The following is a 20,503-nucleotide window of genomic DNA, read 5'->3' as shown; positions in this document are numbered from 1 at the left end:
GTGAGCCCTTTCTAATTTAATGCTAATCTCTCTAACCTGTCTTTGGATTCCATTAATTTCCTCCTTTAGGATAGTCTATTATTTACTCCCATGCTCCAGGTTCAGAACCTATCCATCTCTACTGGCTCATTTTTATAATTTTTTTTTTGTTTAGTTTTTATTCATTTTTGAGAAAGGGGGACAGAGGAGCAGAGAGAGCATGAGAGAGAATCCCAGATGGGCTCTGCACTGTCAGCTCAGAGCCAAATGTGGTACTCAAACCCACAAACCATGGGATCATGACCTGAGCTGAAATCAAGAGTTAGACACTTAATCAACTGAGCCACCCAAACGCCCCTACTTTTTATAATCTTAAAAAAGAATGAATTTGGGGCTCCTGGGTGGGGCAGTCGGTTAACCATCCAACCTGGTTCAGGTCATGATCTTACATTTGTGGGTTCAAGCTCTGCATTGGGTTCTGTGCTGACAGCCCAGAGCCTGGAGCCTGCTTTGGATTTTGTGTCTCCCTCTCTCTCTGCCCCTCCCCTACTCATACTCTGTCTTTGTCTCCCAAAAATAAAATGTTTTAAAAAAAGAAAATTCTGTCTTCCTTCAGCCTCTTCCCCCCCAACCACTATTACCCATTTCATCTCTCTTGTGAGGCTGAGCTTAAAAAAGTCACTTACATTTGCTAAATCCACTTTGCTTCCCATTCTTTTCTGTTTATTTTAAAAATATGCATATATAAAAATAATACAGTAAACACCTTTGTTTTGTACTCTTTAATATATACGCTTCCATCCCCTCAAAAAGTAACCATTATTCTAATTTGATGATAATGATTTCAATACATTTCACTTTTACTGTGTATCTACGGTTCCCTAAACAGTCTATACCTGAACTTTTCAACTTGAGTACCATGAATGATTTACAAGTGTGCCGAGTTGTTGATCCCCTCAGCCTTTGGAACAGGAGACATTATGACTAGCCTGTTTTACGTAGCCCAGGATACCATACAAATGCTACCATTTTCTGTGCACCATGTTATAAAAAAAGTTGAGAAATACTGATAGCTAATATCATTTCGTATACATTTTGAAAACATTGTCAGCAGCATACTGTATGTGTTCTTTATGTTTTTTTAGTCAGTCTTAGGTTTGAGATTCATCCATTTTAATTCAGGTGTCAGTTTTTCATTTGTGTTTCATTGATGTATGGTATTCTGTTATATAAATGTATCACACTTCACCCATTTTCCTAATAATGGGTGCTTATTTGGGTAGTCTACAATTTCTGCTGTTATAAATACTGTTACTTGAAGATTTTTATGGCTCCTTGTATGTTAGTGTTTCCCCAGAGAGGTATGCCTGAGTGAAACTTCTCAGTTACAGGAAATATTCAGCTTACCAGATATTGATGAAGTGTTTACCAAAGTGGGTGTTTACACTTAACAGCAGTTTATAAAACTTACCTCTTCCATCTTCTTTGAACTTGGTATTTTTGGTTTTTTAAAGTTTGGTGGTTCTGGAGATACATGGTAGTTCTGGAGATAGCAGTGATGGTTTGCACAGCAAGGCAAATATACTTAATGCCACAGAACTGTGTGTAGCAGTGATTAAAATGGTAAATTTTATGTTATGTATATACTTTGCCACAATTTTTTTTAAAAACAGCTTTGCTAGTCTGATGGGCATGAAATCTCAGTTTTTTATTTCTTTTCCCTGATACTAGTGAGGTATCTTTATGTTCTAAATTCCATTAATGTTTTTTTCCCCTCTGAATTTCCTGCCCCTATCTTTCTGCCCATTTTTCTATTGAATTTTTTTTTTATCAGTTCTTAGAAGTTTTCAGTATCTTTTGGGTACTAATCTTTTGTTGGTTATGTGTGTTGCATACATGTTTTCTCCGTTTTTAGTCATCTTTTCCTTTTCTTTAAATTATATCTTTTGATAAACAGAAGCTTTTAATTTTAATGTGGTTGAATTTATTTTTTTTCTTTTTTGATATCTACTGTCTGTGTTGTGTTTAAGAAATATTTATTTCCTAGGGTGGCTGGGTGGCTCAGTTGGTTAACCGTTCGACTTCAGCTCAGGTCATGATCTCACAGTTAGTTCATGGGTTCAAGCCCTGCATTGGGCTCTGTGCTGACAGCTCAGAGCCTTGGAGCCTGCTTCGGATTCTTGTGTCTTTCTTTCTCTCTGCCCCTCCCCTGCTTGCTCTCTGTCTGTCGTCTCTCAAAAATAAACGTTAAAAAAACATATTTCCTAAGACAGGGTCATAACGATATTCACCTGTATTTTTTTCAAAAACTTTTAAGCTTCACATTTTGGTTTATAATCTACTTGGTTTGATTTTTATGTTTGGTGTGAAGTAGGTATTCAGTTTTTTCCTTGTATGACTAATGTTCTCCTCTACTGATCTCTAGTGTCACCTCATATAAGTTTATATAGTGCACAAGTCTGTTTCTGGGCTCTCTCTTCTGTTCTGTTGGTCAGTGATTTATCATTGTATTTAAAGCTTTAGTAATAAAATAACGTAGTTGGGCAGTATCCCTCTCCCCCCATTCTTCTCCAGAATGGTTTTAGCTATTCTTGGCTCTCTGCCTTTCTCTTGCAGTTTTAGAATTAGTTTCTCAAACTCCACAGTTGAAGTTTTGATTGGAAATGTAGGTTATCTTATCCAAATTTAGTACAATTCTTGCTATTGTGTAGCTGTTGAAATTCAGAGAACCCAAATCTATATTTTATTGTTTTAAAAGAGAAAATTAATAACTAGTTCCCAGTCCACCTAAAAACCTTAAATAGTAAGAATTCACCCAGATTTTTGACATGATATAACATATTTAAAACACCAATTACTTGGTTGTTTCACACTTAACTAAACTCATTACTTATTATGTTTCTGGATAGAAGGCAGTGATATTAGACAGTATCAGATATTTCTTCTGCACTGCTCCAAACATGTATGAATTGTAACATGAATAAATAATGAGAAAATATGCTAAAGATACATGATAAAGGCAAATAATTCTTTGCTAATAACCAACGCCATATAATATACTGATTGAGGACTTGCTCAGGTGAGGTTTGGTCATGAGAGTTAGGAGAGTTCAGTGGTGAGTCAGGGTGTGTGGGAGGGAGTTGGTAAAGGGGCTCACATTCAGATGCTGAGAGGTGATGGACACTTTTCTTAGCTACTAAGATTACAGAAATAGATGCTGTGAATCATTGTCCAAAGCCTTCAGTTAAGCAACAAAATGAAAAAATCTCAAAATGGAGTCTCTCTTTGTGTTCCCATTACTTGTAGTACACGTGTGAACATAAGGTATGATCCTGTCAAATAGCTGCTGAGTGGACACAAAAGTCTCTCTGAGATACATAAGCACTTTACATGTGCACTCATGCAAATTCATTATTATTTTGTAAAAAAAAAAATTCATTTGAATTATGAGTTCTGGATTTAAAAAGTACAAGTTGTAACAATGTTTCAGGCAGCAAAAATTCAAGTGAGGAACTATGGATACATAGATTAATTTGGAGTGAGTTAACATCTTTGCAATATTTAGTCTTCTATAAAACATCATGATTTTATTTCTCCATTTATTCAGATAGTTTTATAATTTCTTTATAAATGTATATAGATAAATAGGAATGCAATTGCCGTTTATATATTGCCTTTATTAATTTATCTGTAGATTCTTGGGTATTGTACATACATGCTCGTGTCTTCTGGAAATAATGAAATTTTTTTTTATCCTTTTGTTTAATTTTTTTTTTTTTTGTACTGTGTCAGCTATTAACCTGGACATTGTTAATAGAAGTGGTGATGGTAAACACCCTGCCCCTTATTTTCCAGGAGTTTCTTCTAGGTTTTACCACTAGGTATGATGTTTGCTATCTATTTTAACAGATTAAAGAAGTTTTTTGTAATAATGTCATATAATTATTGCTTGCTTCTATTACCTTGGACAAATCACTTCTGTGTACCACAGTTTCCTCAACTGTATAATGGAGATAATAGTCTTTACCTTATGGTAAATTGTAAAGGTAGGTTAAGTAATTTTACACTTAAAACCATACCTCACATATAGCCTAAGTGCTATGTGCTAGCTATTTTTATAGTTCTAAATCCTTGCTTGCTAAGAGATTTTTTGTTTTGAAATCATGAACAGACATTGAAATCTTATTTCTATAACTCATATTTGGCATTGTCATTGGATTTTGTTAGGACATTAATTAATATTTGTTGAGCTTAGTAGAGTGTCAGAGTTAGGCTATGACTAGAATTTAATTTGGCTTTTAAGGCTTAGCATATTTATTGGTAGTTCCTGTTTTACGTTTTTCTCTGCATTGCCTTTTAGAAGCTCTGGTTGTGACTTTATTTCCTCTCCATCCAAACATATAAGCTAATTGCAGTCATTAAAGAATCTGTTACCTACTTCTAGGGAAGTATGTTTTTATACTTAGTGCAACTTCTTGGTGGAAGTAGATTACTTTGTCTATATTTTGGTATTTTACTAACAGAGCAGTGGTCTGTTTATAACTCTGAGAGTGGGTTAATAGTTACTAGGTGAAGAAGCAGTTTGGAGGAATTTACCAAAATAAGAAATTTTGTTTTGGGGGTTCTCTTTTGAAAATTTACTAATGGTGAAAAAGTCTACGTAGGAACAAACTTTATATAGAGTTATTTGTATACAGCTGGGACTGAATTTATGGACTGCTTTTCTGACTTGCTAAAAAGCTAAAGATTGACAAGTCCTTTCATACTGCATTATCCAGCTCAGCTTTTAACTCCAAGAGAACTGTGTTCACAAATTGATGCTCTATTCCTTTGGGGTTGGTGTAGAAGCATTAAATTGTACTAAAATATTCATATGTGAGTGCATTTAGCTGAAAGCAATTGATGTTCTCTTCCCAAGAGGGCAAAGAGAAATGCTGTATGGACCTGCAGTCCAGAAAACACCCTAAGCATGCTTCTTAAAGGTAATTACATGGCCAGGATGATCAGAGTCCTTACAGTGAAGCTTAAAATGACAAAGGAGAAGTTGTAGAATTTATAAACTGGGGTTAGTATGTATAAATTGTTCAGTTGTGCAGCAGTTAAAAACTTAGTTGGTAAAAATTAGTTCTAATTACATCTTTGAGTTCAAATTATAGTTTTGAATAATTTTCTTAGCTGGTTTTCTGATTTTTATTAGACTGATTTCTTTAAACATTTATTCCTGAAGACCAATCTCAGCGAAGTTTTTTATTCATTACCATTTTATATATGAGGTTGAAATTTTTAACTTTTGGAGAGTCTTGAACTCTTTATATATATATAACTCTTTAAAAGCATGCTACTGTTACGATAAACTGACATGTCTTGTTGGCAATCAATCTAATTTAACAACTGGCATGAAAATCAATAAGAGTAGATGGCAGATCTTTGTAGCTTTGTTGTAGCTATCTTTGTGTGGTAACTTGAAAGAAATAAAACTATTTTAAATCTCTACTTTTATTCTAATTGTAGTTTTGTTTCTTTCATGTAAAAGCTAATTTATTTTCTAATGTATAGCTTCAGATGTTATAAACATGCACAGGAATGTCAGAGAACATAAGACATTGTAAATTAAATAAAATGGAGAATTGATCATTTAGCCTACATACTTTGTCCTTTTTTTTTTTTTTTTTTAATGTTTTATTTATTTCTGAGAGAGAGAGACAGCACAAACAGGGGAGGGTCAGAGAGAGAGGGAGATACAGAATTTGAAACAGGCTCCAGGCTCTGAGCTAACTGTCAGCACAGAGCCCGACGTGGGGCTTGAACCCACGAACCCTGAGATCATGACCTGAGCTGAAGTCGGACGCTTAACTGACTGAGCCACCCAGGTGCCCCTACGTACTTTTGTCCTTGTGTTCACTTTAGGGCCAAAGATAATTGAGCACTAAAGTCTTGTACAAAAGAACATTTGAGCAACTTAATCTAATATCATTATATATTAATATTAACTGAACTTAGTCTGAAAAAGAATTTGGGAAATGGTGTTTGGGACAGAAGAATGCAAGCCATTTCCTGTTGTTGTTGTTGTTGTTGTTAAGTTTATTTATTTTAGAGAGTGTGTGCACATGAGCTGGGGAGGGTCAGAGAGAGAATCCCAAGCAGGCTCTGAGCCGTCAGTGCAGAACCCACCATGGGGCTCGATCTCAGTGAGATCATGACCTAAGCCAAAAACCAAAAGTCAGATGTGTAACCAACTGAGCCACTCAGGTGCCCCTCCATTTCCTTGAAGTGAGGTTACTTAGAGGGTCTCTGGTTAGGTTGGATGAATAGTAAATTTTTTATTTTCTGACAGGTACTTTCTTTATCCATATTATTGTTGCCCCCCAAATTCTTATAACTTTAGAAAGTACTTCAAGGAGTCTTTGTGTAAGTTGGGCTGGACTTTACAACTCTAGTTGCTTTTTTTTTAATCTTAAAAATTTTTTTTTAATGTTTACTTGTTTTTTTAATGTTTACTTTTTTTTAATGTTTAATGTTTACTAGAGTGAGCAGGGGAGGAGCAGAGAGAGGGAGACACAAAATCTGAAGTAGGCTCCAGGCTCTGCCTGATACGGGTTTCAAACCCACAAACCATGAGGTCATGACCTGAGCCAAAGTCAGACACATAACCAACTGAGCGCCCAGGCGCCCCTAAACTTTACTTTTTAGAACAGTTGTAGCTTTACAGAAAATTTGTAAAGAAACTACAGAGAATTCCTATAAATCTTGTCCTTGGTTTCCCCTATTATTATATTTCTTTAACATTATGTGAACTATTTATTTTTTATAATTGTCAAGACTACAAGATTCTAGAACTTAAGTTTTTTGAAGATGGAGAATTGTGGGAAGGCTTCTGTCAGCGTGATAACTTTCTAATAACTTTTTTGTTGTATAAAATCTAATAAAGTTTGCCACTTCAACCATTTTTGAGTGTACAATTCAGTGGTATTAATTACAGTTACAATCTCATGCAACCGTCACCTCTATCTATGTCCAAAATTTTTCATCACCCCAAAATGAAACTATATCCATTAAGCAGTAACTCTCCGCTGCCTACCCCCCACTCCTGTTTCTGATTATCTCTATGTACTTTATGTTTCTGCCATTCTTGCCTATGCTAGATATTTCATAGAGGTGGAACCATATAATATTTGCCCTTTTGTATCTTATTTCATTTAGCATGATTTCAGATTTCATTTATGTTGTAGCATGAATTAAAGTTTCATTCCTTTTATGGCTCAAAAATACTCCAGTAATCTTCCATGAACATTTTGTTTATCCATTTACCTGCTGGTGGGTATTAGGTTGGTTGGTTTTCACCTTTGGGCTATTGTGAATAATGTACTATGAACATTCACATACAAGTATCTGTTCGAGTCTGTTTTTAGTTCTTTTAGGTATATATCCAAGAGTAGGATTGCTGGGTCATATGGTGATTCTGTGTTTAGCTTTTTGAGGAACCTCCAAACTGTTTTCCTCTGGTTACTTTATAGCTTTCATGAGGTCCTTGGCACAGAAGTTATCTTAAGAATTTTAGAATAAAGATCGAGAAATGCTGTGCAGAAGCAATAGCCCAACTCTTCTTAGTAGTTTTAGTAAAGCGGCAGCTTGGTAAGGAAAAAGAATACTGCTTGGAAGTCAGGTTCTGGTGCCATCTCTGTTTTGTGGGACCTTAATTTTTTCATTGATAAAACAGTGATTATATAGATAATCTTAGAGATGCCTTACTACTCCAGAATTCTATGTATGTATATATAATTTAGCATATTCTAATTGACTTAGATCAATTAAAAAACCTTAGTGACAAAAAATTTTATAGTAAGACTTCTTATTTGACCTGCTAAAATGCAAAGCTTTGTAACAGACTGATTGTATATCTATGTGTTTTGATGGCATGTACCCAAATATTTCAGTGTAAATCAGTCACCTGAATAATTTTAGTAAAATGTATAATAATATGCTTGGCTTTCTATTATCAGGTATGCTTGAGGAATATTTTCCCACAATGAAAAATCTCTGAACTAGTATAGAAGGGAATTAGGTAAATGTACATTTCATTGCAAAATAGTTAAATATTAAAAATTATACTTTCAAAAATATACTCTTAAGAAAAACTTGCTTCAGTTCCTATACATCCTGTGTAATCAAAACCTGAAATTAAAAAACAGTAATAAAGAGTTAAAGCTGAAATTTCACTTTTTCTGGCTTATAAGCCAGATGTTTATATTTAAACTTTTGCATTGCAGGTCACAAATAGTTAGTTGATGTTCTTATTTTCTAAAAAAAATCTTTTAACTTTGCATTTGAGCAAGTGGGTTATTAAATTTATATTTTGAATAAAATGGGTATATAATGAAGTATATGCTAGTGCATAATTTGTCATCTGCTTTGGGCATATTGTAACTAAGCCATTGTGAAGAAGACATTTACGTGGCTTTTTCTGGGGAGAAAAGGTGGGCCAGTAGAAAAAATATGGAAGTACTTATGTCTAAAGATAAATTTAGGATTTCAAAGAATCTTTGTCTAAAAAATCCAAGCTGTATATTCTGTGCCTGGTAAACACCAAGTCCATCACATTCACATGAGGAACCTTCAGAGGCTAGATGAAGACTGTCACTTTTTTTTTTCTTAAATGGGCCTTCTGGCTTTGCTTCTAGGCCTTTCCCGTTAGGTTATTTAGAACCACATATTGACCATTGAAAACCAGGTCAAAGTTTTTATATGAAAGTATTGGCTAGTTTTTAGTACATGTTGCATAAACATCGTCAACAACAATAAATGAGAAATAATTTCCAAGTCTTGCCTCTTCTGTGAGTCCGTCTCTTTGATAAACTTGTAGCTAGTCCGTGTGTGTGGAAGTCCTGCAAATTCCAGTTGACATGCAAGGGGCTGGTAGAGAGAGGAATCTAAAAGAGGTAGCTTATGTCCCTTATCAGAATAAGAAATTCAGAGCTGTTGTACCAACTGATATCTTTAATAACATGGGATAAAAATTGTTAGCTAAAATTGATAGTACTTGTTTATATATAAACTTAAGTTAGCTGTTCATTTCATCTTGTGTTAGTGATTTTTTTCTAAGGTAAATATGCTCACTGCAGTTTTATAGACTAGTGGCTTCAGTTGAAGCATATTACCATTACTATTATAATAGTTATTTGTGGTGTGGTAGAAAATGTACTGAATTTAATATTAAAGGACTTGGGTCAGGAAGCCAGCCTCTTATAGGTACACTATATGTTTAACCTTGAACAACATACCAAACCTGCATAAGCCTATGCTTTCTCTTCTATAAAATGGAAATAATTTTTTTAAAAATTTTTATTAAAATTTTTTTTTAATGTTCATTTATTTTTGAGAAAGAGACACAGAGTGTGAGTAGGGGAGGGGCAGAGAGAGGGGGACACAGAATCCAAAGCAGGCCCCAGTCTCTGAGCTGTCAGCACAGAGCCGAAGTTGGATGTGTAACCAATCGAGCCACCCAGGCGCCCCTAAAATGGGAATAATTCCTGTCCCGTAGAGTTATTGTCATAGTTAAATGAGATAATGTATGTAAAGTACCCCGTGGAACTCTAATGATTAGTATGCCATCTTGACTGCTAATAAAACCTGAGGTCATCCTAATATAGGAGCATTGTCTAATGGCTGGGACATACTTTCAGCTTTAAACCAAGAGTATGGGTAATGTCTTCCATTCTTGTTAAAACTCAGTTTAGCCATAAGCGTGCCTGAGAACTTCATAGTACAGGCAGAGAGCTTTTGGAGAGAAGAGACATAGATAGTTGTGCTTTGTGTTTTGGGGCCTCTTCCAAAAAGAAAAGAGGCTTAACACAATTTGACAAATAGAGGAAATAGTTTGGCCTTTTAAATGAGCAACAGGATGAAATACAGCAATATTAATACACAGGAGACTTGCAGTAATTAGAAAATATTGTTTGGTTAATCTACTTCTCAGAGATGTTCATTATTTGCTCTGATAAATTCCATTTAACTCGTAACATGGCATTTTTTATCTGTGTGTTGTGTTTTAGCTGTAACAGTTGCTGTTTTAGGTAATGCCTCTGTAGTCTTCTAAGTAAGAAGATTGAAAAAGCAGTTGTCATCAAATAAAACTGTTGTCCTGTCTGTGACAGACTTAGGGGTGTTGTTTTTGAGCACGTAATATTGGATCTCTGAACTCTAGAATTGCTTTTATGTTCTTCCCCAGCTCTATCTGGAAAAGGAGGCTATTGGTAGAAAAGAAGTTTTAAACCTGATTTTTAAACAGACGAAGCGGGGCGCCAGGGTGGCTCAGTCAGTTAAGCATCCGACTTTGGCTCAGGTCATGATCTCACGGTTTGTGGGTTCGAGCCCCTCGTCGGGCTCTGTGCTGACAGCTAGCTCAGAGCCTGGAGCCCGTTTCAGATTCTGTATCTCCTGCTCTCTCTGACCCTCCCCTGCTCATGCTGTCTCTCTCTCAGAAATAAATAAAACATTAAAAAAATTAAAAAGAAAAAAAGAGAGAGAGGGAGAGACAAAGCAAAAGGCACCTGGGTGGCTCAGTTGATTGAGCGTCCGATTTTGGCTCAGGTCATGAACTTGCAGTTGGTGAGTTTGAGCCCCATGTTGGGCTGTGTGCTGACAGCTCAGAGCCTGGAGCCTGCTTTGGATTCTATGTCTCCCTCTCCCTGTGCTCCTGTCCCGCGTGTTCTTGTTCTCTTTCTCTCTCTCTCTCTCTCAAAAATAAATAAAACATTTTAAAAAATGGGGGTTTTTTTAGCCATCAGCACAGAGCCCGATGCGGGGCTCGAACCCATGAACCGTGAGATCATGACCTGAGCCGAATTCGGACGCTTAACTGACTGAGCCACCTAGGCGCCACCCAAAAAAAATGTTTTTTTAATTTGCTTTAAAAAATAAAGAGATGAAGCGATATTGGCTTGGCTTCTCTGCTCTGAAAGCTTCAGATTTAACTAATATACTCATGTATTTCATATAGACAAAAAAGTAAATGTTTAAATCTTTCCTTTCTACTTTTTTTTTTAAGTAAAACAGATCTGAAATTGCTGTAGGTAGAATACTGTCCAATTCCCGGAAAAAGTGAAGGTATGAGTTTACATCATAAAACTCATGTAATTTCAGTTTCATAAATATATGTTTTATACAGCCAATATGGTATGTCTTGGTACCTGAATTTGGGGTACATATCTCTCTATATGAGGATTATGTTTGAAATTTGCAAAGAAATTTACCCCAAATCTCTAAACCAGCCAGCACTGTCTAGGAAGTTGGGCAGAATTTCTAACTTTACAGCCAGTGCTAAATGCAGTAAAGAAACTAATAGGTATCAGTGAAAAGAAATTTTCCCAATACATTATCCCAGAATTGTTTCAAATTAATAACTTTCTTGAGATGGTAGTGGTTGCCCCTTTAAAGTGGAATTTAGGGGTGCCTGGGTAGTTCAGTCAGTTTACTCTTGATTTTGGCTCAGATCATGATTCTAGGGTCATGAGATTGAGCCCCGCATTGGGTTCTGTGCTGAGCATGGAGCCTACTTGAGACTCTCTTTCTGCCCCTCTCCCCCACTTTGCTCTCTCTCTCTCTCTCTCTCTCTCAAAATGGAAAAATAAAAATAAAAAGTAAAGTGGAGTTTAGAAAATAGTTGGCTGTCTTTTGCCTTCTACTTTAAAGATTTAGTGATTATTTAGTAATAATAGCATTATTATTATATAATAATATGCATTTTACATGCATTGTGTTATTTAATAAGTACAACAGTTGTATTAGCTGCAGTTATTTATCTCCATTTTACACATGAGGGGATTGAGATTTTGAGAGGTTAAATAATTTGCCTGAGAACAAATGGCAGGGGAAGAGTCAAGATCTGAACCCATCTCTCTCTGATCTTATTTATTTAGTTATACTAGTAATTGAATAAGTATAGTGGTTTTGTATACTTGGACATTTCAACTTTCTTGAGTTGAGATCTTCGCTCACTAATTTTCTATCATCCTTGTTTCCTGATATAAAAAATTTTAAAGTTATAAATTGTTTTTTTTGTGTGTGTTACTTTAGCTACATCCTACAGGTGCTGATATACTTTGCTCTCTTTTTTTGGTGTTTTGTTCTAAGGTGTGTGTGTGTGTGTGTGTGTGTGTGTGTGTGTGTGTGTGTGTGTGTATTTGTTTTGAGAGAAAAAGAGAGTGGGGAAGGGAAAAAGAGAATCCCAAGCAGTCTCTGTGCTGTCAGTGCAGAGCCTGACACAGGGTTTGAACTCATCAACCATGAGATCATGACCTGAGCAGAAATGAAAAGTTAGATGCTCAGCTGACTGAACCACCCAAGCTCCCCTTGCTCCAAGTATTTTTTAAATTTCTATTGAAACATTTTTTTAAAACTCAGATTATTTAGATGCTTTTTTTGGAAAAGTATGTGTTTTTAAGGATAGATTTTTTTCAGGTCCTTCTAGAGTTTTAAGAAAAAATATTACTTACTAGAGGACAAATTTTGATAGTTTCTTTTCAGAATATAAATTAACTGTATTAAGTCAGGAGTTTTCATGTGCTTTTGGTTTTCCTATAGCAGTCCACACTACCTAAAATTTGATGGACTTTTGTCATCATTTATGACCCTATTGTCTGCTCTTTTGTTTAATCTTGATGCTGGTCTTCAGCTTTGTTACACCACTGACTTTCCTTTTTGTTTTCTTTCAAAGTTTAAAACAACCTATAAATGGTCTTATTCTGAGCCAATACAAGCAAAGCAGACACATGAGACTAATGTCATTTTATCTGTAGATCTACTCTTAAGACCATGTTCTACAGTACCCCTTTAGAGTGTACAAGAAAGTTCTTTAGCTAATTCTAAAGTTATCTTGGGTTTGTGCTGTCCAATATGGTAACCACTAAGCTTCATGTGGCTATTGGGCACATGAAATGTAATTAGTCTGAATTGAGATTATTAAAATTAATTTCACCTGTTTTTTCTTTATTAAAGTAAACATAAATAAAGTTACATTAAATGTGACTAACAGAAATTTTCAAATTAAATATGTGGCTCACACTATCTTTTTTGGATTTAACAACAAATTCAACAAAATTTTTTTAGACAAAAATTAGCGTTAGACAAAAGTCACAGTGCATAAGTCAGAGACCACTTCCTCCTTAGCTTCTGCGCTAAAATCCTCTGGAGAGTAGGACTCAGATAACACAGGTTTCCTGCACAAGGTTTGGGTTAAGCAGGAGTGATGTTAGTACATTCTTTCTGAAGAAAGTAACCAAAATTCAGATAATCTACCAGAGAATATTCTGGCTGTGTTGATTCCACAGGTTGGTTAGATTTCTGTAAAAGTATTTAAGACTGCATTCCAGTCCTCTTTCTGTTTATCAGACATGCAGGTGTATCAGTAAGCTAAAACCAGTAAAACCTACTTTTAATAGCTTGTTTTGTCTGAAGGACTAAGGGAGCCAGACTAGATAGAATAAGCTGCAAAAGTGGGCTCCTCTTGGGCAGAGGGTAGAACTGACTTCAGAGGAGTGCCATCCCCTGATCTGCTTCCAAAGACCTTTACATTTCTCAGTGGCAGATACTGAAAGCATCTGCACAAGAGACCAGAGCTCTGTCATACTTTGATGTTTTCCCCCCTACATTGGATTATAGATTTTTATTATTTACCTTAACCTATGTTGTTAGACTGTGAGCTTCTTGAGGACATGGGACAAAGAATATCATAGTTGTCTTTATAGTCCCTATAAGGTGTAACAGCAAGTATCAACAACAGTGAAGTTAACCAGTGTCTCTCAATTTTTTCCTCTTATGGCATACTTAGAAAATTACTGTATTCATACCACAGAGAATTCTGGCTTCCCTGCACTTCTAGTCCATACAACTTTTTTGTATGAATTAAGAGAAAAATACCCCTTTCTCAAGTTGCACTACTGTCATCTGTTTGAAAATTGTAATAAAAATGCAGTTCTGTAAAGACTCTGATATAAGTGATGGCTCCGTCCAGAGTTGTTCAGTGTGCATACACATATGATAGCTCAACTGTACATCATAGCCTTGAGACCACCCCAGGAGCCCACCAGTGGGCTGAGAGAATCAATATTTGAGCAGACCTCAAGGCACGTGAGTGCCTTGGGGAAACTAGATACTGTGCCAAGGACTGAAGCCTCACAGTACCCTTTGAAGTAGGGTTCTTATAATCCCAGTTTTTCAGGTGAGCAAGCTGAGGCATAGAGGTTAAATGGCTGGTTCACAGTCACATGTCTACCAGGTGGGTGAACTGGAATTTAAACCAGGTAATGAAATTCTAGAGCGTAGGTTCTTAATATAATATATAATACTCCTCTTGTAAACCTTTGTTAAACCACACTGAATGCAGCAGTTTCCAAGCCCTTTTCCTGTTTTCATCAGCCCACTGTAAGTAAGGTATTTTAGAACGCTGCCCCTGAGTTCTTTGGATGAGCCTGTAGCTGTAGTCTTTTTTTAGGTTTTGACAAGAGAAGAGTGATTTGTGTTTTCTTCTACTTGTCCTTGTTTCTGTTGAAGTGAGTGTTGTCCCTTCTTTATATTTCAGAATAACTTCTGGTCCTCTTACCACCCTGGTGGCTTTCCTTTTTCCCACAGTCCCATCCCCATTCTTAATTTACAGAATGACCAGCCCAAACTGCTGCCAGCTCATGTAGGTTGATCTAGTCTCACTTCTAGATTCCCTCCCTTTGTTAAGGCTCCTAGGATTATATCTCCAGAACTACCCCTCCATACTTCTGTGTCTGTTCCTTTCTTTAATCCTACCTCTTTTTGAACCCTTAATTGCTGTTCTCTCCTCCAACATCATCTCTATTTTCTCTCCAAACTTACTTACTATCTGATTATAGAAGGAAAGTACCTCAGGGCAGGGATTGCCTTGTTATGTTGTGAAGCAGTGTCTAAAGTGCTCCATAAAGTAGCATCGGTAGAGAGTTTTATACATACTAATTATTATTATTGAAATACAGAAATGCTTTCTGAGCCATAAGGACGCATCCTAATAGTCTAATTGCCTGTACATGTTTTTTAAAAAGAAGAAAAAAGTCTGTCTTCCTGCCTGAGAGAGCTATCAGATCTCAGAACAGATCTCAGAACAGCAGCCCAAATCCCAGGACTCTTTCTGGTTATTGTTTCAGTGCTTTTATATTTATTCAGAGAAGCATGTTTGCAAGACAGTAAAATAAGGTCCCATTGGTCATGTGAACCTATTCAGACCATTTATACTGGTCAGAAAGGCAGGAATGGCCTTTGGTTTGCTTTGGCCCAGAATCTTTTATTTCCTTAGTGACATTTATGGTTAAAGTCAATGGTATTCATATCTCAGGGCATTTAAGGTAAATTTCATTTATATTATATTTATGTAGATGTTTACTGCCAGGATGATCAACATTTTTTATTAGCATTTTATGATGCAAATGGAGAAGCTTTTAAGACTTGTTGAATTTTAATGTAGACATGTACTTGAAAGAGTGGTTAATGAGACTTTTTTCTATCTGTATGTTTGTCTTTCTACATAATTTGCCTTATAAATCTTATTGTCCTAGTTTTCCTGAACGTGAGATTTATTAGTAAGTTAATCAAAATTAGTAATTTTGATTAACAGTTTAATTAATGTTCTTTTATGAAAGAAATGCTAGTGAGAATAAACTAAAATGATGTTAAAATGGTCATTTGAAGTTACCTGTAAATCTTAAATAAAGAAGTAGTGCTTTTTCAAAGAAAAGAAGCTTGTTGATCACTCCATGCCTGATGAGTAGATCATATATATGTAATATATAATATATGATATATGTGATATATATCATAGAGACTCATATATCATATATATGTATATGATATATATACATATGTATATGATATATATATATATATCATAGACTCACAGAGCTTGGGATTGTTTTTTATCCTTACCCATACATTTTACTTCCTGCAGCCTAAGACAGTCTTTTTAGGCCAAATTGCACTTACCTTATCTTTATAGAGCAAGTTGAATTGGGAAACAAGCCCACATAATTTTTAGATGATTTAACTCACTTTGGGGATTAGGTTGTTTCCTTTTACAGGGTACACAGTGGTACCTTGCTGCTCTAGGAGCAGTTGGACAATTTATGCCTTTAAAGATAAGGTCTGGGGGATGTACCATCCCCTGGCCTGGTCCTGCTGGAAAGAGTTAATAGATTTTAAGCTGCATAAGAGCTGAGGAATCATCTGTTCTAGTAGTTCTTAGCTCTGGCTGCACATTAGAGTATCCTATAGAGCTTTTTTAAGGAGCTCCAGTGTTGGGGCCATGCCCCTTCTGCTTACAATTGGGGAAACTGAGAAAGGGGGAAATTGACTTGTATACAGTCACATCCCACACACACTTAGGTGTTATGAAAAATAATTATTCTCAGATCTTAGTTGAAATGCTCTCACATTTTGGAGTGAACAGTTATTAAATTGATCTAGATCATAAGCAGTGCAGAAAACAAGGTGGGGCCACCCGACACTGTCATTGACTTAGAAGTATCTACCCTGTAATGAAACATATAAAAATAAAAAGCCACCTTCAGTGCCTTCCTCCTTAATCATATTGAGGGGAGTCTTTACTGTCAGTTGTGACGAAACCATAGTGTCAGTTTGTTTACATGGTGGGTGAACCCCCTACCCAAGGTAGGGCTAGTTCAGCCTATGTGTGGGGAAAAGCTTTTCAGTTAAAGCTTTAATTATATCTAATAGATAGAATGGAGCAGCTAAGCTCTTTTAATTAAGCACTTATTAAATTTGTTTTCCATGATGATAGTTTTAATTTTCAACCTTGGACACTTTAAATTATTTAGATAAGGGGACAGAGGAGCAGTCAGTTGTCCTTTTCTTTGTTATGACTGGGGATAAAGGGTTAGAAGAAGGTACAAATATTATCATCAACAATTTACTTAGAAACTGCAGTCTGGGGGCCCTTTTATTAAGTGCTAGAAATACAAAGGTTAAAGCCTATGTGTTCAAGAAGTTTGTGTTTCTTACTTAGGGATATTGTGTGTGCATGTACACATGCATGTGTGTCTGTGTTAGAACCTCTTGAGGCTGATTTGTAGTTTTGGTTTTGCTGAATGTGAAGTCTAATAAATATATCCTAATCATCATTTTTAACAAATTTCTTTTTATGAGAAGCCAAATGAGTCAAAATATATTTTAATATGTCTATGTATTTATATGTTAATGTACATTGTCTTTATATTGTGAATGGGTATATACAGAATGATGAGTTAAAATGTGATAATCTAAATATAGCCCAGGGACACCTGCCTGAGTGGCTCACTTGGTTAAGCACCTGACGCTTGGTTTTGGCTCAGGTCATGATCTCGTGGTTTCATGAGTTCAGGCCCTTGCATCTGGCTCTGCACTGGCAGCATGAGCCTGCTTGTGATTCTCTTTGCCCCTCCTCCAATTGCGCTTTCTCTAAATAAGTGAATAAATACCCTAGACATAAAAGTGCTCCCTCACAGGAGATTGTGAGCTTAAGTGAAACAGTTGATGTAAAAATGCTTAATACAGTGGTTGGGACATATTTAATGCTCATAGACTCTCATTGTCCACATGTTTATTATTATACTATCACTAGTATAATTCAGAGGGAAAAAAAGCCTATGGATTAGGGAGATCAGGGAAGGAGGAAAGCATAATTTAAGTAATACATATTACATCTTTTTTATTTAAAATATCTTTAGTCTGGGGCGCCTGGGTGGCTTAGTCGGTTAAGCGTCTGACTTTCGCTTAGGTCATGATCTTGCGGTTCGTGGGTTCGAGCCCCGCGTCGGGCTCTGTGCTGACTGCCAGCTCAGAGCCTGGAGCCTATTTCAGAGTCTGTGTCTCCCTCTCTCTCTGACCCTCCCCTGCTCACGCTGTCTCTCTCTCTCTCTCTCCTAGAAATAAATAAAAATTAAAAAAAAAATTAAAAAAATCTTTAGTCTAAGATTTGAATTGCTAATAGCAAATACTATGGAAGATACAATATAATATATCTAAGTTTGTATTAATGATAATGGTCCCTTTTGTTTCAGGAGCTTTATATTGCTGTAGGAATATCTGGAGCCATCCAACATTTAGCTGGGATGAAAGACAGCAAGGTAAACTACACAATAATAATAATCCTCAAAGAAAAATTTTAATTTCATTGTTTCCATAGTTACAGTTTATGTAAGTTCAACCATTCAGATTAACACAGATCCAGGAACTGAAAGAAACTCAAGCTGCTGTTCACTGCTTGAAGCTGTACCATTGGTGGGAGAGGCAGTGCCGTGTCAGGAAAGAAGTATGATCCTGAGTCCCAGCTCTGCTGCCAGCTTATCACAACATGTGTCCTGTCTGCACCTCTGTTCTTTGCCCAACACAGGTGCTGGCTGATAATGTGTGAAGTCCCTTTCAACTCTTGACAGTCTATGGATAGAAAACGTAGGGTGAAAACAGCTTGAGGTTCTGACCATCTAATTAGTTTGTGAGATTTCTCATCCCTGATTCTCTGTCTGCTCTACCCTGGTCACCTAAAAGTCCCACCCTCATATGTTGACACAACTCCTCTTCCCAGGCTGTTCCTAGAGTGTGACAGACACATTTGGGGTTGGAGCACCTTAATATCTGAGTAATTGTTAAAAATACAGGATGTGGAGGAAGCAGTTGATTTTAACTTGCTGCTTAGACTATATCGGGAAGTCCTGTGTAATGACTCTGTGAACATATATTTCAGAATATGACACATTAATTCATGCATACCAATGCACAGTTTGAATTATGAACTTATTCTTTCATGAAGGCAGAGATGCTTCTGACATTCTCTGGCTTTTATGCATTCAGATGGAAGGTTGATATAAAAGGTAATAAAACTTTTAACAGGTTTAACTTGAAAAAAATGCATTCACTACCTCCTTGTAACCTCTAAATGAATTGATGCAAAACCAGTCAGATTTCACAGTTGGATGGCAGGTTTCTTTACTGAGCTATGAAAACAAGCAGTGCCAATGGGAAAAATGTTATTGCTGCATTAAAGGGGAAAAAAGACCCAAACACTCCAGTACAGCAACCTTAAAAAACATTTTTAGCTGGGCCAGTTCAGACATATATAATTCTGCTTCTCTAAAATAAAAGATTCTTCCTGCCACGAAGTTCCTGGCAAAAATTGTCATGCCAACAGGGCTGGATTGGAGGCAGAGATGGACTCCTTAGTATATATATGTTAAGGCAAAAAGGAAAAAATTGAAGTAAGGAGACTAGTGTTTGAGCACAATCTATAAGAAGAAATTTGAGCCAAGAGTTTGTCTGTCTGTGTAGTCAACAAATATTTATTAAACACTTAGTTTGTACCAAATGCTGGGGATCCTTAAATGAAAAAGGCATAGCCCTTGTCATCAGCACCTTATGTGAGAGACACAACAATCTCTGGTTGTAATTTTGGTTAAGGTCTAAAATGGGATATTAGTGAAATTGGTTTACATCTGATGATCACATTGCATACCAGCTACAGTTTTAATTAGCATCATGGTTTAAAGAATATGAGATTTGGTTGTTATATAAAATGAGTCAATGTAATGAAAGCACTTTTTGAACTGTATACATATTAATTTCATTGAATATAATCTGTGCTTTAGAAGTTGTGTAAGGAAGGGGAGCATGAATTTATAAGGACATATTAAGAGAGCTTTAGGATGCAAGCAAGATTTTATGATAATTATTCTCAGTTGATAATTCAGGAATATTCTTTCAGTAATTTCAAAAACTATAACCATCCCAAATCTTTCTTCTTAAATACTTTAGTGGTTCTCTGCCCACAGTTGTGTGCTCTTGCTTTAAAAATAACTTTTATACAGTAGGAATGAAAAAGCTTTCAGATGATTAAACTGTCAGATGTTTGACTAGGTGGCCTCCAGGAAAATCATTAACCATCATTAATTAAATAAATCTCTGCTAGTTGCTGTGAAGCAGGCTTACATATTCCCAGAAGAGAAACACCTCCATACAAATCAAATGCCTATGATTCAAAATGTTTGTCCTGTGACTTTGGATTTGACACTCATATTGAAACCTTCATTTATTGTCTCTGGCCACACATCTTTTAATACATATGACGTTTCTCTGGAATAGTAGTTACCTGGACTACAGTGTACTCTAAATATTCTAGAATATTTTCATCTCTTTGAGGGACCCTAGAGGAATTACACATATGTCATATAGCCTATATTTTAAGCCATACAGTATCAAAATTCTTTTAAAATGTGTTCCAGCTGTTTTTATGTGATAGAGTAATAGACAGTAGAAACTTAATTTTACTTCTAGAGATATGAATTATCATCTGTTAAAATAACACCACAATAGGGGCACCTGGATGGCTCAGTCAGTTAAGTCTCCAGCTCTTGATTTCCACTCAGGTCATGGTCTCCCCATTTGTGATATTGAGCCCTGCATCAGGCTCTGTGCTGATTTTATTTATTTTATTATAATTGCGCTTGGGATTCTGTCTCTCCCC

At 36.0% G+C, this 20,503-nt stretch overlaps 1 protein-coding gene across 3 annotated transcripts in view; it reads left to right on the top strand.

The window, feature by feature from the left end:
* The window catches only part of ETFA (electron transfer flavoprotein subunit alpha), an 80,622-nt gene that overhangs the window by 43,490 nt on the left and 16,629 nt on the right, over positions 1-20,503 (top strand). For 2 of the 3 annotated variants that reach the window (XM_077780481.1, XM_077780482.1), the window contains one exon: positions 18,048-18,113. The exons of the other annotated variant lie outside the window; for it this stretch is intronic. In XM_077780481.1, the coding sequence (XP_077636607.1) occupies positions 18,048-18,113 (66 nt within the window). The remainder of the gene's footprint in view (positions 1-18,047; positions 18,114-20,503) is intronic. 3 annotated transcript variants of the gene reach the window in all.

This window comes from Crocuta crocuta, unplaced genomic scaffold (genome assembly GCF_008692635.1).
Source record: "Crocuta crocuta isolate KB4526 unplaced genomic scaffold, BGI_CrCroc_1.0 scaffold310, whole genome shotgun sequence".
Classification (NCBI taxonomy): domain Eukaryota; kingdom Metazoa; phylum Chordata; class Mammalia; order Carnivora; family Hyaenidae; genus Crocuta; species Crocuta crocuta.
Note: the sequence above shows the minus strand (reverse complement) of the source record. Positions and strands in the feature narration are given on the sequence as shown.